The sequence below is a fragment of the Aspergillus aculeatinus genome, assembly GCF_003184765.1.
Source record: "Aspergillus aculeatinus CBS 121060 unplaced genomic scaffold BO66scaffold_20, whole genome shotgun sequence".
NCBI lineage: Eukaryota > Fungi > Ascomycota > Eurotiomycetes > Eurotiales > Aspergillaceae > Aspergillus > Aspergillus aculeatinus.
The window spans coordinates 205,961-219,641 of NW_020291489.1; the positions used below are offsets into that span (position 1 = coordinate 205,961).

The 13,681-nt window shown below is 53.5% G+C and overlaps 4 protein-coding genes across 4 annotated transcripts; 2 read left to right on the forward strand and 2 right to left on the reverse strand.

The window, feature by feature from the left end:
* Positions 1-181: 181 nt before the first annotated feature.
* On the forward strand, positions 182-6,647 carry BO66DRAFT_321139 (AP-1 complex accessory protein LAA1; the record flags this gene model as incomplete). Its single annotated transcript, XM_025643706.1, has 6 exons — positions 182-2,629; positions 2,681-3,037; positions 3,095-4,372; positions 4,429-4,660; positions 4,711-5,012; positions 5,070-6,647. The coding sequence occupies 6 exons, from the start codon at positions 182-184 to the stop codon at positions 6,645-6,647; spliced, it is 6,195 nt and encodes a 2,064-aa protein (XP_025504702.1).
* A 475-nt stretch (positions 6,648-7,122) lies between these two features.
* Positions 7,123-9,134, reverse strand: BO66DRAFT_391322 (uncharacterized protein). Its single transcript, XM_025647234.1, has 2 exons — positions 7,846-9,134; positions 7,123-7,773 (listed from the first exon to the last, which is right to left on the reverse strand). Exons 1-2 carry the CDS (start codon positions 9,059-9,061, stop codon positions 7,592-7,594), a joined length of 1,398 nt encoding a protein of 465 aa, XP_025504703.1. The 5' UTR covers positions 9,062-9,134; the 3' UTR covers positions 7,123-7,591.
* A 166-nt stretch (positions 9,135-9,300) lies between these two features.
* On the reverse strand, positions 9,301-11,882 carry BO66DRAFT_348318 (uncharacterized protein). Its single transcript, XM_025644648.1, has 3 exons — positions 11,688-11,882; positions 11,465-11,625; positions 9,301-11,408 (listed from the first exon to the last, which is right to left on the reverse strand). Exons 1-3 carry the CDS (start codon positions 11,828-11,830, stop codon positions 9,352-9,354), a joined length of 2,361 nt encoding a protein of 786 aa, XP_025504704.1. The 5' UTR covers positions 11,831-11,882; the 3' UTR covers positions 9,301-9,351.
* A 201-nt stretch (positions 11,883-12,083) lies between these two features.
* Positions 12,084-13,619, forward strand: cdc123 (cell proliferation protein CDC123). The gene is made up of 2 exons (XM_025647235.1): positions 12,084-12,284; positions 12,356-13,619. The coding sequence occupies exons 1-2, from the start codon at positions 12,154-12,156 to the stop codon at positions 13,512-13,514; spliced, it is 1,290 nt and encodes a 429-aa protein (XP_025504705.1). The 5' UTR covers positions 12,084-12,153; the 3' UTR covers positions 13,515-13,619.
* The last annotated feature ends 62 nt before the right edge of the window (positions 13,620-13,681 follow it).

Here is a 13,681-nt window from a genome sequence, read left to right on the forward strand (position 1 = left end):
TACCGTAACTACGTATTGTAAGCCTTGGTCGGCGAGTAGACCAACTACTGCCAGTCGGACTCACCTGGTCGCCAACCGTTCACCCCCCCCCTCCCCCTTCGACCCTGTCTCCAACTTCACCCTTCCATACAATATAGAACCCTCATATGGGTGACGCCCTAGGTGGGACGACCGAACCCCAATGTCTACATCCGAAAATGCTACGTCTACTCCCGCCGCCGACAATGCGGCTCCCCGTGCGGAGCTCGACATCAGCAAGCTTCATGCGCTCCCCTCCGAACAACAGGACCTCTACCTCCTCACATTCACCTCGGACTTAGTCCAGCATATATCAGGATTGGATAAGGCCCAGGTGTCGTCGCAGCAGAAATTCTTGAAAAAGGAGCTGTTCAAGATCCTCACACTGCCGTCACCAACAATCACCCGAGTCATTCGCAACAACCTGGGACGCTGCTTCGGTGCTATCTTCAGCAAGGGCGATCGCGGGGTTCTTTTCGAGACAGTGACCGACCTGCTGGGGACTCTGAATGCGAGCAAAAATGAGGCCGAACTCAAAACCAAGTTCGCTGCAGCCCACTGCCTGGGAGAGGTATTCGCAGTCGCCGGAGAGAGTGTCTTTGCGCAATCCGGAGTTGTTGTGTCAAGCTTACTGAAGCTACTCAAAGCCTCGAGCAACCATACGGGATGTCGTGGGTCAGTGTTCTCCGTGCTGCGAAAAGTGGTAGTTGGCTCTGGAGTTCCTGTCGACGAAGCCACAGCCCGAGACATCTGGAAGCAGGCCCGCAATGCCGCAACCGGGGACAAATCGACGTTTGTCCAAGTACACGCATGTCGCTGCCTTGAACAGCTTGTGAACACGACTCCATATTTCGATAATGCGAACGACTTTGATCACTTAAAGACCGTGGTTTGGAAGGCAATTGACAGTCCTGTGGCTCCCGTTCGACACGCCGCTGCAGCCTGTCTCGCCCGCGCGCTAGCCAAACTGCATGCTTCGGACACTCGAATCGCTTCTGTGCCGAAGCCCAAGAAATCCAAAAGACTGTCACGAAAACCAACAGCGAAACCGACGGAAGACGAGGAGGAGGCCGAGGTTTCAGAGTCGTCAACTACCAAGAAAGCAGAACCACGTCTGTTCTTTCTCCTTCCAGACCTCCTTCGCCAACTTTCTACACAATACCTCAAGAGTGCGACGTCTAATCGAGCTCGCGCAGGCATCGCTGTATGCTACAAGCACGTCTTGCGGATTCTAGGTGACAAGACAATTGATGATCGCTACGGCCAGATCGCGACTCACCTCCTGTTCGATCTATTGAACCACCCTACGGTAACGTACAACCGGTTCCGGCTTTTGATGACAAGGAAGTTTGTCAAGAGCATTCTAGAAGATACAGTCGGTCGTGAATCGCTTCGAGAGACTAGCCAACTGAATGCGGCTAAATGGTTGATTAACGATGTGCTCAAAGATTATCCTCAGGTGGTCCAGGAGCGGCGGGAGCCAAGCAAGCACTCTTTGACTAGCGCTTTGAGCGCACTGTCTTCCCTGATTGTATTCCTTGGTTCTGCATTTGCTACTCTTGCTGAACCTTGTCGTGAGGCTTTGCTGCAGGTTCTGTCTCACCCCAGCTACACCGTCCAAATACATGCAGCGCATTGTTTGCGCAATTTCGTTCTCGCCTGCCCGCATCAATTGCTGTCTTGTGTCACCATCTGCCTGAATACTTTGAACAGAGAAGTTGGCCAATTGGGCACTCCGCGACAGTCGCCGCGTCGCTGTGTTGGTTATGCCAATGGTCTTTCGGCCATGCTCAGTACATCTCGGCTGCAACCTCTGTACGGGTCTGTTGATGTGTTTTCCCGTGTATTTACTCAAGCAACCGATCTCCTGAAAATCAGCAGCAACTCCGAGTTACGTGCCGCCTGTACGCAAATACAAGTCGCTTGGATCCTGATCGGAGGTTTAATGCCCCTCGGGCCGAGCTTTGTCAAAATACATCTATCGCAGCTGATGTTGCTTTGGAAGAATGCACTTCCACTTCATCTGAGTAAGGAAAACTCGGCTCAGCGTGGAGTATTGGAGATGAGCTTTCTTGCGCATGTCAGGGAATGTGCTCTAGGCGCACTACTGGTCTTCATGGAGTTCAATAGCAAATTGATCACAGCGGACGGTGCGAAGAGAATTGCAGCAATGCTTCAGAATACAGTTGACTTTCTTGAGGATCTCCCGCGGCAAAAGTCAGTAAATGATTCATCACAGCGGCTCCACCCATCGTTACAGTTGCACGATATCGAAACAATGGTCCGACGACGTGTTCTTCAGTGTTTCTCCAAGCTACTTCACGTCCATCCCTTGAGTCGTGGCGACGTCATCTCTCAATCTAGCCTCTTGAGTCTGGCAATTTCCTCCTTCGCAGATCCCGATGCTGCCCAGGCAGGTCCCTTGGAAAGCTCGATTGCAGCCTCAACCGCGCAGTTTGACACCTTATGGGATCTCTGCGATAATTACGGATTCGGGGTGACAGGTATCACCCGTGAGTACGTTCGCGCGGCGCTTAATGGCAAGAATGACAATGAGAATGGGCCATCATGGTCTGCAGTCGATTCGGTAGATCAAAGTATCGATGACGCTGTAAGTTGAAGACATACGTATCTGCTTCTGACTTCGTACTGACATGAACAGTTGACATTCCCAATCTTTCCTGCAAGCGAACACGACTCGGTCCTGCTCTATTCATCGAGACAAGGAGATTGTCTTGTGGCTGATCCGCACGCAACTGGTGTCGTGAATGCGGCCATCGATCTCTTTTCCGTGGCTATTTCACTGCACGCCCCCAAGGTTCAGGAAAGCAGTGTAGAGCAGATTGCAACATATCTCGCATCGCCCAGCCTCCAGCGAAACCCTGGTCGCAAGGCTGCTATGATAGTCAACGTTGCTGTGGCGCTTCTTCATGCACTCAAAGTATCGGTCAAGGAGATTGGCCCCGGAGCTGGGAGGCTCAACCCCGCCACTGATAAAGTCCTACAGGAGCTTGTTCAGGTGAGACAATAGTGTATGTAACTTTTGCAGATAAGACGGAAAGATTAACGATGACAGAAATTCGTCACCGATCCCGACCTAATCGTCCGCACAGTCGGCGCCGAGGCGCTTGGGCGGCTGTGCGAGAGCTCCGGCAACACCTTCACAAATACACAAATTAATTGGCTTGTGGATAAAATTGTTGAAAATAGAGAGCCTAATGCCCGTGCTGGTTGCGCTGCTGCTCTAGGTTGCATTCATTCCCAAGTCGGCGGCATGGCAGCTGGTCTGCATCTCAAAACCATCGTTGGCGTCTTAATGTCTTTATGTAACGACCCTCACCCAGTGGTCCACTTCTGGGCTCTGGGTGGTTTAGAACGAGTTGCGAACTCCGCGGGGTTGACCTTTTCGCCTTTCGTCTCGAGTTCTCTCGGAATGCTCGCTCAGTTGTACAACGCGGATACCCACAATGAGGAGGCCGCGACCTTGGCTACATCCAATATTGAGATGACCTTCCTTACTCCTGTGCTCATCAGTCGCTGTGTTGACTCGTTAATTAATGTGCTGGGACCTGACCTCCAAGACATTGCGAAGACGCGAAACCTCATCCTCACCCTGCTCAGGCAATTCCAGCTGGAGGACAACTCGGCCCTGGTCACGGAGAGTTCGAAGTGCCTGGATCATCTCTCACTGTATGCGCCGGCATACGTCGACTTCTCTGGATATGTCAAACGGTTGCAGGTTGAGCTTTCTGCTAATAATCCTCTCATGAGAGATGTGGCTATCCGAGGTCTCAGCAATCTGATGAAAAGAGATGCCGCTTCTGTTATCCGCACCGCCACTCCGGCGCTTGAAGAGGAAATTTGGCTTGCGTTTGATGATATGCCTGACAATCCGATTCTGAAAGGCATGATCCAAGATTGGATGCAGCAGACAGCGCTCGAAGAGACGGAGCTTTGGATCCAGCGCTGCCACAATACCTTGACCAAGACGCGCATCAAAGCGGAAGAACCCCCTCTTACATCTGCTGTGAAGCCATCGGCCAACGATATGCCGGATGACGAGGTTGCAGGTTTTGCGTCCGCAATTGCTGGTGCCGGACAGTCTGACGGAGCCCATGACGCAGTCTCCGGACAGGAACTGCTAAAATGGCAAACGCGGAACTTTGTTATGAGTTGTCTGAGTGAACTCCTGTGTATCGTACAGGAAGCGATTCTGCCTGATCAAGTCATTCCCGCTGAACTTGCTTTACAACAAAAGGTCGGAGACATTGTCAGGATGGCGTTCTCGGCCTCTACAGCAAATGTGATAGAGCTCCGCATCTGGGGACTGAAGATTATCGACCAGGTTCTAAGAGTATGATTCCTGCCTGTTCCCGTCTTCGGAAAGATCTTACTGACATACGGCACCAGATGTTTGGAAAGACTCCAGACCCGGATTTCACGGAGGCGTCTCTGCTCGAGCAATATCAGGCTCAAATTGGATCGGCTCTGACCCCGGCTTTTGCTGCTGACTCGTCTGCCGAACTTGCGTCTGAGGCCATCAATGTCTCAGCAACATTCATTGCGACAGGCATTGTGACGAACGTAGAGCGAATGGGCAGGATTCTGAAACTTCTGGTTCTTGGCCTTGAGAATTTCTCTAGTGAGTGTGCTCATCAAGCTTTTGCATCGGTGTTGGCTAATGGACCCAAGATAACTTGGATACGACCGAAATCGGCGAACTGAAGGGGCTTAATTCCAATGCCAGGGTCATGGTTAAAATGGCGTTGTATTCAGCCTGGGCACGGCTGCAGATCGCTAGTATCGAGCAAGAATACCTGAACGAGGTCGTTCAGCCATACCTCACCAAGCTCACGCCCCTCTGGCTCTCCTCTCTTCAGGAGTACGCACGGTTGAGATTCGAGCCAGATATTTCGGGGAGCCTGGGCACAGGTCCATTAGGGGGCGACTTAGACGAAGTGTACGCTGCATTGAACCGTGAGACACTCTTGAAGGTATGATGAGACTCGATTGACACATGAACTTGCTGTATATTTACTTTTTCTTTCCAGTTCTACCAAGATTCCTGGTTGAACCTTGTCGATGCAATTGCTGGGTTGGTCGAGAAGGATATTGATTTTGTCTTTGACGCGTTAGACGGCAAGTCCGATCTTGAGGAGTCGAAAAAATCGGATGAAGAGGAACAGGATGCGCCGAAAGGAGAGATCGGAAGCAAAGGCCACGACATCAATTATCGCGACGAGCCTGTCGCTTTCTTTTTTGTTCTCTTTGGTCTTGCATTTGAGGCTTTGGTTGACCAGTCCACCACCCCGTCACAAAGACTGGAAATCCTCCAAGCACTTAAGAGAATCCTACGACCAGTGATCTCCGGCAACGCAATCTATCAGGACGCTATCTTCTCAGAGACAATGGATTCGCTTGACCGCCTTGCTTTGACTGAAGGCACCCCTATACAGAACGTGATCGTGGAAATTGCACGCAACCTCTCTTTAGACCATCCGTCAGCAAAGGGAAGCGAGGGTCGAGATGACCATCTTTCCGATGACATCGAACAGCTTTTCGAGTTGACGAGAAGCATCATCCTTGTCCTTGCGGGACTACTACCTAACTTGCGAGAGTCCACGCCTCTTGCACGGTTTAGCGTTGGATCAGAAGACGCCTTGTCGCTCATCCGGCTCTCCCTCTCCTCGCTGGTCAATGTCGCCTCAATATTCCCTTCCATTATCCGCAATGACCTCAACGCATGTATTCTACATATCTTCAGTACAATTCTAGCGACGGGCCTATGCCAAGCCGAAGTCGTCCCCCAAGCGCTCCCCACGTTCAAGCACTTCATCAGCAGCGTCAGCAACAACCGGGACTTTGGGCCAGACGACCCCGAGAACCTGGCCGTCGTGTCCCGCCAGTTACGCGGTTGCCTGACTCGCTTCCTCACGACGCTGACCATCGCGCAACGGCGAGAGTCCGAGTCGTCGTTACCCTGCGCGAAGAATACGCTTTTGGCGATCGCTATCCTGCTCACCACCGGGGGTCACCTTATCCCACCGCACGACCCAGTCATTCCCTGCGTCCTAGACGAACTACTCGACTGCCTCCAGGACGTTGGTCTCGCCAACGTCGCCGCGGGCTGTATTCGCTCCATCCTCCTCACTTCTTCCCCCAAATCAACCACCAGCGAGAGCATTGCCCGCTACCTCACCCCGCGCCTCATCGGGTTCTACGTCGGCTGTCCCAAGGAGAACGGCGACGTGGCCGACGACCCGGAGAATTCTAGAACTGTCATCGCGCGCACCCTGGTCTCCTGCGTCACGACCGCCGTCTTCTCCGCGGACGCCACGCCCACCGCCATGTCCCTCGTCATGTCCGCCCTCCTTGCCCGCGCCGACCGCGAGGGCTCCGCCGTGTATACCGAGACCTCCGCTCACCTGCTCGAGCTCGCCAAAGCCAACCAAGCCATCTTCCGCGCCCTGGTAGCCACCATGCAGCCCGCCCAGAAGACCCTCCTCGAGGATATCCTGCGCAGTGCCGACGCAACCTCCGGCGCGGGGACCAAGCAGGGCCGCGACCGCGCCTACTCGGACCATGAACAACAGAGCATGCCCAGTATTGCGCTGCGGATGGACTTCTAAGCCACGCACGCTATCCTCCTCCTTGTCCTTTTCCCCGCGTATATTCAAAACCTCCCTCGGCCATTTTATTCTTGTCCATCAATTGCGAATCAAACCCTTGTTGTTCTCCCCATCGTTTCCTTCATCCTGCACTTGAGAATTGTATTTTTCCTGTTCATCTTGCTCCCGTCCTTTTTCCTGTCTATTTGCTGTGATGTGACTTTGTTTGACCCCTCTGCATATTTTCTCTATCTTTTCCTGTATAATTGAAAGAGAAGTGGAGAAGGGAGCTATGACGTACATGATTTCTTGTTGATTACTTTGCTAATGGTATATGACATTCCATGCGCCAGGATGATATGTGGAAAAAGGCTTTGAGTAAAGAAGGAGGAGGGAATTAAGACTCTCCTCTCTGCCGACTTGCTCTGTTGTACGCAGATCATGATAACAAAGTCTTTTGCGCGAATTTGTTTTGATTTTGTTTGTGGCTCTTGTTACTTTTTTCTGTTCCCTTCTTTGCATATATGAAGAGGTTATAGACTAAGCAGATACGCAAGGGGATTTATAGAGGCGTGGATGATTGTTGATAGAACATAATGCGATGTGAAATGTATTTTTTTCTATCTATACGCTCAACCGGGCTATTCGGATGCGAAACTTTGTGAAGAAAAGAGGGGGCGATGGGGTATCGACATGAGTCAGCGGCGGAGTAGCGGGTGGTCAGTTTGGGGGACAGGACAGGACGAGTGAGTATGTATATGTCTAAGGTAAGATCACAGATGCAAGGAGAATCTAATATGGATATGGAAACAGTCAAGGTTGATCGATCAGGTCATCCGTCAGACCCGCCAAGGAAGGGAGAGAAAGAAGTCTATGAAGTGGGAAAAGTGGTTATACAAGGGAAATAAGGGTGTGTCAATTAGAGGCACTGGCGAGATTCAGGCCTGAGCCGAGGTGTGGTTCACTTAACCCAGAGACTCGCCCAGATGGATCATGGTCGGGGCCGGTGTCGACTTGGGCTTCCGGACGGGGTCCGGAGTGATGACCCGACTTTCCTTGGCCTCGTTGGGCGGCTTGTCGGCTTTCTTCTTGCTCTTCTCCTCGCTTTTGCGCACGGAGTAGTACTTGAGGAAGAGGATGATCATGACTGCTGCGCGCGTCAGCATTCAACCCGGGATAACAAGACGGGAGGGGGGAGGGGGAGGGATCGGTGACTCACAAGCACTAGTGGCGATGGCCATCGCCGCTCGCCTTGTCAGGATCCACCGCAGACCTTCGATCTCGCTCTTGCCATCACTATTCAGCGACACCGTGATCTTATAGTTGAGCTCCTGCACCGAAGTGTCGATGTTGCGCTGCTGCTCGCGCGTCGACATCTTGTGGTCATTGAACATGCCCTTGATGTCGTCCTTCAGCCCGGCGAGTTCCTGGTTCAATCGCTGGGAGAGGATGTCCGCCTCGTGCTGCAGCTGGGTCCGGGACGCGCGCTGCCGTTGCATCTCGGAGCCTCGGGCCATCTGCAGCGAGGATTGGAGCTCCGAGCACGCCGCCTGGAACAGGTAGGATTCGTTTTCCACGTCGGACTTGGAGGTCAGGCTCTGTCGCGCGAGGTCGAGGTTGCTCTGGAGGATGCTGCGGACGGCCTTCATGATCGTGATGGATTGCTCGTCGGAGAAGCCGCTTTTGGAGAGGTCCCGCACGAGCGAGTAGGTGTCGAAGTAGTGCACGTAGGGCGCCGGGGAGAGGTTCGGGGGGTTGCTCGTCGGGTCAGGGGCGGCGCCGCCGCCCGTTGTCAGGTAGGAGGACGGGGACGGCATGTGGAGGACGCCCTCCAGGGGATTCTGCTTGAGGATGTGCGGGTTGAACTGTGTTTCCTCGGGCGAGTGGCGCTCATTGTTGCTATTATTGGTAGTGTTGTTGTTGGTGGAGAGTATGGGGACTGCCTCTTTGCTAGAGGCGGCGGTGGTGGTGTCTTGGAGGTCGGAGATCGTGGGCTCGGTGTCTTTCTTGGGCTTTGGCGTGGAATCCAGCTCCGCCTTCTCTGGAGTCACGCTGCTTTCACTGGCCGGTTTTGACTTCGTGGCTTTATCTTTGGGTTGGGGAGAGTCGACCTCAGGAGCTTTGGCCTTGTCCTCCTTGGACGATGACTGTTCTTGCGCGGCAGGACTCGGAGCGCTGGTTTCCTGGCCTGGGGATGCGGGAGCTTGTTTCTCAGAGGAACCGTCTTTGGGCTTCAAGGGGGGAGGGAGGTTGGCTTCTGCGGCAGGTCCGTATCGTCGATGGTAGGTTTCTGGGGCGTATCTTCGACCAGTGTGGAAGGGGGCTTGCTGGTTGCTGGAGTATGGAGCGCGAATGGAGCGGTGGGTCGCGGGTTCGCATGATCGGACCGCTCGCATGAGGTTCGGATAAAGGAAAGGAAGCCTGGGAGTGGCCATGGTGAAGGGATTGAAGGCTGAGCAGGGACAGTAGAAGAGGTCAGGGAGCACTGCGACTGCGAGCAACAACCAGCATGAGAATGGTCAGAAGGAGATGAACGCATTGCCTTTTCCCGCGGCGAAGTCATTGTCACCGGCGGAAACGTGACGTGGGCGGTGAGTTTCCCCCGCGGACGCTACTCCTATTATGGACATCTATACAGGGATTGCGATTGGTATGGAACCTGTTCATTTGTGCAGTTCTAGTGTGGATAATATAATGCCTTTATATACAAGAACAACTGTACACCTTATGCCTCGACCTTCTCTGCCAGAAGACCGAATAGAAGGTAGGTTCGCTTCCAGTGCTCATGGGCCGCTTTGTCAATCTTCTTCGCAACCTGCAATTGAGGTTCAAGCTCTCCGCGAATCGTTTCCAGTACGTCCGCCAAGTGGCTCGCCTCCGAGTCACCAACTTCAAAGGCAGATTTGAAGTAAGAGGCGTCAAAATATAGCTGGATCATATGGTCTTGAAGATATTTATATGGGTCAGCGATCTTCGTTTCGGCCTTTTGCTGTGGAGTCTCATCCCCGTTCGAATTTGGCGCTTCGCCATCGTTGACTTCCGCTTCAGAATCAGTAGCCCCATTCTGAACAGAAAGTGACTTGAATTCTTCCATCCTAGAGGCAATCGGTTTGACAAGTTCTTTCTGTACAGTTCTCTTGAAACATCGAACGGTCGAGGCATCCCAAAGCCCGGGGCCATATTGACTCATACTTCTCGCTAGTCGGCGCAGGAATTTGAACGCCGATGGTGACGGTTGCACAGGGATTGCTGGGTCACCTTCCCAAAGGGAGCGACCTGGGAGTTCTCGAGCCTTTTTAGTTGCGCTAGCTGGCGAGCTCCATGGCCTCGTGTGCGCCACTATCTCGGCAGCAAGTATCTCTTGTAATTGAGGGATAACACTATCAGCGAATGCGTAGCCTACCGGGATAAAGTCGATGGGTAGCTCTCTCTGGATTAGTCTGATGAGCTTGAGCAGAAATGCGACCTGCTCATTCAGGCTCGGATCCTTGAGCGCTTTGAAGATCTCGCAAAGGGAACGATCAAGAGTCTCGAAAGCTTCCTTGATAGCAGCCTCGAGAGCCTCACGCAGCAACCGGGGATCATCATCAGTCAAGATTCCCGGAATGTCCACGTCCAAGTCTTCGTCCTCGCCTTCATCGATAATATCAGACCATCGAATTCGGCGCAAAGCGTCGATAGAGCTTTTGGACTTGTCTACCGACACAAGCCAAGCTTGGTACTTTCCGAGAGATATGACAATGTCCCCGTCTCTTCCCAAAAGCCTATCCACGACAGCTTCTTTGAAGTAAGCGGAGCCATCGGAGTAGTCGATTGAGATGAGATGCTCGTCCCAAAGTGAGTGGGAGTATGTGTGATCCAAATTGCTCCAGCCCGCGACGGTGGATGCAATACTTTGGCCGAACTTGTCCAAGTCCTTTGCTTGGTCCGCCAGAATACCGGTGAGTCGTTCGTTCAAAACAGACCTGATGCCCTCCAGCACCTGTAGAGACGAGTGGGCGGGCGTTGAGCTCCGGGAGCCTAACCATAGTTCTAACACTTGTTCACGAAGTGTAAGAAGTTTAGAGAAATCCGACCAGTTCTTCAATGACTCTCGAGACCCCTGCATATACTTGTCGAAGGCAGCTTCTGACCACGACTTGATGATGTTATCGACTTCCGCCCTGGACAATTCGCTCAATTTGATCCAAGGGGTGAAGTTGCTGACATCTGAAGTTACCCATCGGCCTAGGACACCAAGGTCCAGATCGTCTAGGCCGCAAACCTCGGGGTCTGTGAGAAGTGGCCGCGCTTTCAACTTGTTTAGTACGTCGGACAGCCGCCGCGAAAGTAGGACCTTGGAAGTTTGTAACGTGCGAATGTAAAGGCGCAAGCTGTTCAGGATGTTCTCGCCTGGAGGGTCATTGAGTTCGAGCTGGCTCCCAATAGCATCTAGACGTATTTGATGGAAGTATCGGATCGCATCGTCTGAAGAAGAGCTGGTGGCTAGGCAGTAAGCAGCCAGCGCTTCAATGATCTCGTCTGGCGTTGACTTGGCAGGAGCAAGGCGCTTATCGACTCTTCGCAGCAGGGTTCGGCGGAGGGAAGCGAGTTGATTGCGGAGGTTCTCGACGAAGGGCGGCACTGTCGGTTGTTGCGATAGGGTCTTATGAAGCAGCCGTGAGATGACCATGAGCTTGGCGATGAGTAGGAGCGGGCCTCGCCGTCTGAGGAGCCTCGACATCGACACTGCGGAGCGATGAAGTAAGGCAAGCTGGCCTGTGAGAGCTCGCTCGGGGGAGTCTGGTACAAGCCATCAGTATATAGCGAATCAATCGCGCGCTTAGAACGAGCTATACCCTTATTCGACGCGACTGCCTGGACATGGGTGTACGTTTTCTCCATTAACCGCGGGTTACACCTTCGGCCTATGTCCGCCAGCGTTGAATCCACCTCCTCCATCTCACGATTCATAGAAACGATCTTCTCGGCGGTCCCCACAAGCTCTCTATATCGCGTCCTATATGCACAAGCAACAATCAGCCGCCTGTCAATCCAAATCCCGGGGCGACCACGGCATACCCAACCAGAGCTCGGAGTCTCTCCTTATTGCTCGCAATGTCCCGCCGCAGCTCCTGCTCCACGCGGCGCACGGTTGGAATTGGATATTGGAATGCATCCTGCCATGATTTCAGGCTCTGAGGATCCGGACCATCTGAAGCCATGGGGAAAAATCACCGAGTGCTTGCCAAAGATGGTCAATGACTGCCGAAGAACGGTGACGCCGATAAGGCCGGGGGTCCTGTCGATGTTGCTACGCAGGCCAGAACGAGTGGATGACGATCTGTCGTGCCTGAGGCAGCACGTGGCATTGTCCGTCTGGTACTCCGTACTCCGTACACTATTCCCCATTTGGCAATGAACTTGACTCACTCCAAGAAAAAAAGTGGCTGCCCCGCAGACTCTCTTTGCGATCGACAAGGGACCATTCTTTCTGCGGATACAAATCTCGCATCTAACCTTGCATTACTTGCGCCTTTTTGTCACCATGCCTCATATTGACCCTCCAGAGACACCTGCAGCAGAGGGGACTCCCTCCGAACCCTTGACAAGACTACCCTTTCCTCCGATTACATACTCCCACATCTTGAACTGCTCGTATCACAGCTGGCAACCTCGGTACGTTCGACCCATCACCAGCCAGTCAACTCTGGTTAGGCGTACTGACTGAGACCCCTTGCATTCTGCAGGTACCGGTCGTTTGTCCCCAAATCCCGAGTGATTCCCCTCAGCACCCAGTTCGTCTCCTACCTGCGTGCCGACGGTATTGTTCTGCCGCCGGAGGCTGCCCCGCCCACAGACGACGACGATGAACTCGACACCTTCTCCGACGATGGCGAAGCCGAAGAGGCAGACCCGTCAGTCGAGTGGCCCGAGATTCACTCCCAAATCAAGTCCACGATCAGCGAATACGGGGGGAAAGTGACACCGAAGCTGAACTGGAGTGCTCCGAAAGATGCAACCTGGATGTCGGCCACCAACGACTTACAGTGCCGCACGCCCAACGACATCTATCTGCTGCTGAAGAGCAGTGATTTCATCACTCATGACCTGGAACATCCCTTCGATGATTGCGTTCCCAACGCTGCCGCCGCTGATGCCGCAACTGCCGATTCCGCGTCCTCCGAGACTCCGCCTGAGGTCCCCTACCACCTCATCCTCCGCAAATACGTCAACTTCAACCCGTCTCTCGAATTCCGGTGCTGGGTGCGCAACCGTGTGCTGCTCTGCATCTGCCAGCGCGACCAGAATCACTTCGACTTCCTGTTCCCCATGCGCGATGCGCTCCGGTCGCGTATCCAAGCGTTCTTCGACGACAAGCTGAAGAGCACGTTCCCCGATCCGAGCTTCGTGTTCGACGTCTACATCCCGCCGCCCCACGAGAAGGTGTGGCTAATTGACATCAACCCGTGGGCCGAGCGGACCGATTCGCTGCTGTTCAGCTGGCTCGAGATTCTGACGATGAAGGACCCCGTCGGTATCCTGGAGGAGGAGGAAGACGATGGCGCGGAAGAGCAGTTCGTTCGGTTGTCTCTCCGCGGTGCCAACGGTGCAGTGGAGGAGGAGGAGGAGGAGGAGGAGGCAGAAGAGCCCGAGTCCGAGTCCGAGTCGGAATCCGAGAACGAGGGCGGGGACGATGACGATGCCCCGCTGTTCGCGGAGTTCCGGCTGGTGAAGCGTGATGACCCCGAGGCATATGCTTTCACGACGCCACAGTACTCGGCACATAAGTTGCCCAAGGAAGTGGTGGATGCCTCCCTTACGGGCCCCGGGGGCATGAGCGAGTTCCTCGGGCAGTGGCAGGATATCCTTGCCAAGCAGACCCAGGAATCCGATTCGGACGAGTGATGTTTTTTATGAAATGAAATTACTAGGTTAGGTGATGGTGTTCAGGTTTCGAGGGCGTTCTTGAAAATAGAATCTGTGATATCAGAATTAGGCTTTATGAATTCAACCATTGTTGAGCTGTTTACAGTACAAACTCATGACCCTCTTCCCGGCGCTTGAAGGATGTA

Excerpts from the sequence above, each read along its gene's own strand:
- BO66DRAFT_391322 (XM_025647234.1), bottom strand. The coding sequence starts at position 9,061 with ATGGCCACTCCCAGGCTTCCTTTCCTTTATCCGAACCTCATGCGAGCG. Across the intron at positions 7,774-7,845 it reads GGCCATCGCCACTAGTGCTT|TCATGATCATCCTCTTCCTC; the intron begins GTGAGTCACCGA and ends CGCGCGCAGCAG.
- BO66DRAFT_348318 (XM_025644648.1), bottom strand. The coding sequence starts at position 11,830 with ATGGCTTCAGATGGTCCGGATCCTCAGAGCCTGAAATCATGGCAGGAT. Across the intron at positions 11,626-11,687 it reads AGACTCCGAGCTCTGGTTGG|GACGCGATATAGAGAGCTTG; the intron begins GTATGCCGTGGT and ends TTGTGCATATAG. Across the intron at positions 11,409-11,464 it reads GGCAGTCGCGTCGAATAAGG|ACTCCCCCGAGCGAGCTCTC; the intron begins GTATAGCTCGTT and ends GGCTTGTACCAG.
- cdc123 (XM_025647235.1), top strand. The coding sequence starts at position 12,154 with ATGCCTCATATTGACCCTCCAGAGACACCTGCAGCAGAGGGGACTCCC. Across the intron at positions 12,285-12,355 it reads TATCACAGCTGGCAACCTCG|GTACCGGTCGTTTGTCCCCA; the intron begins GTACGTTCGACC and ends TGCATTCTGCAG.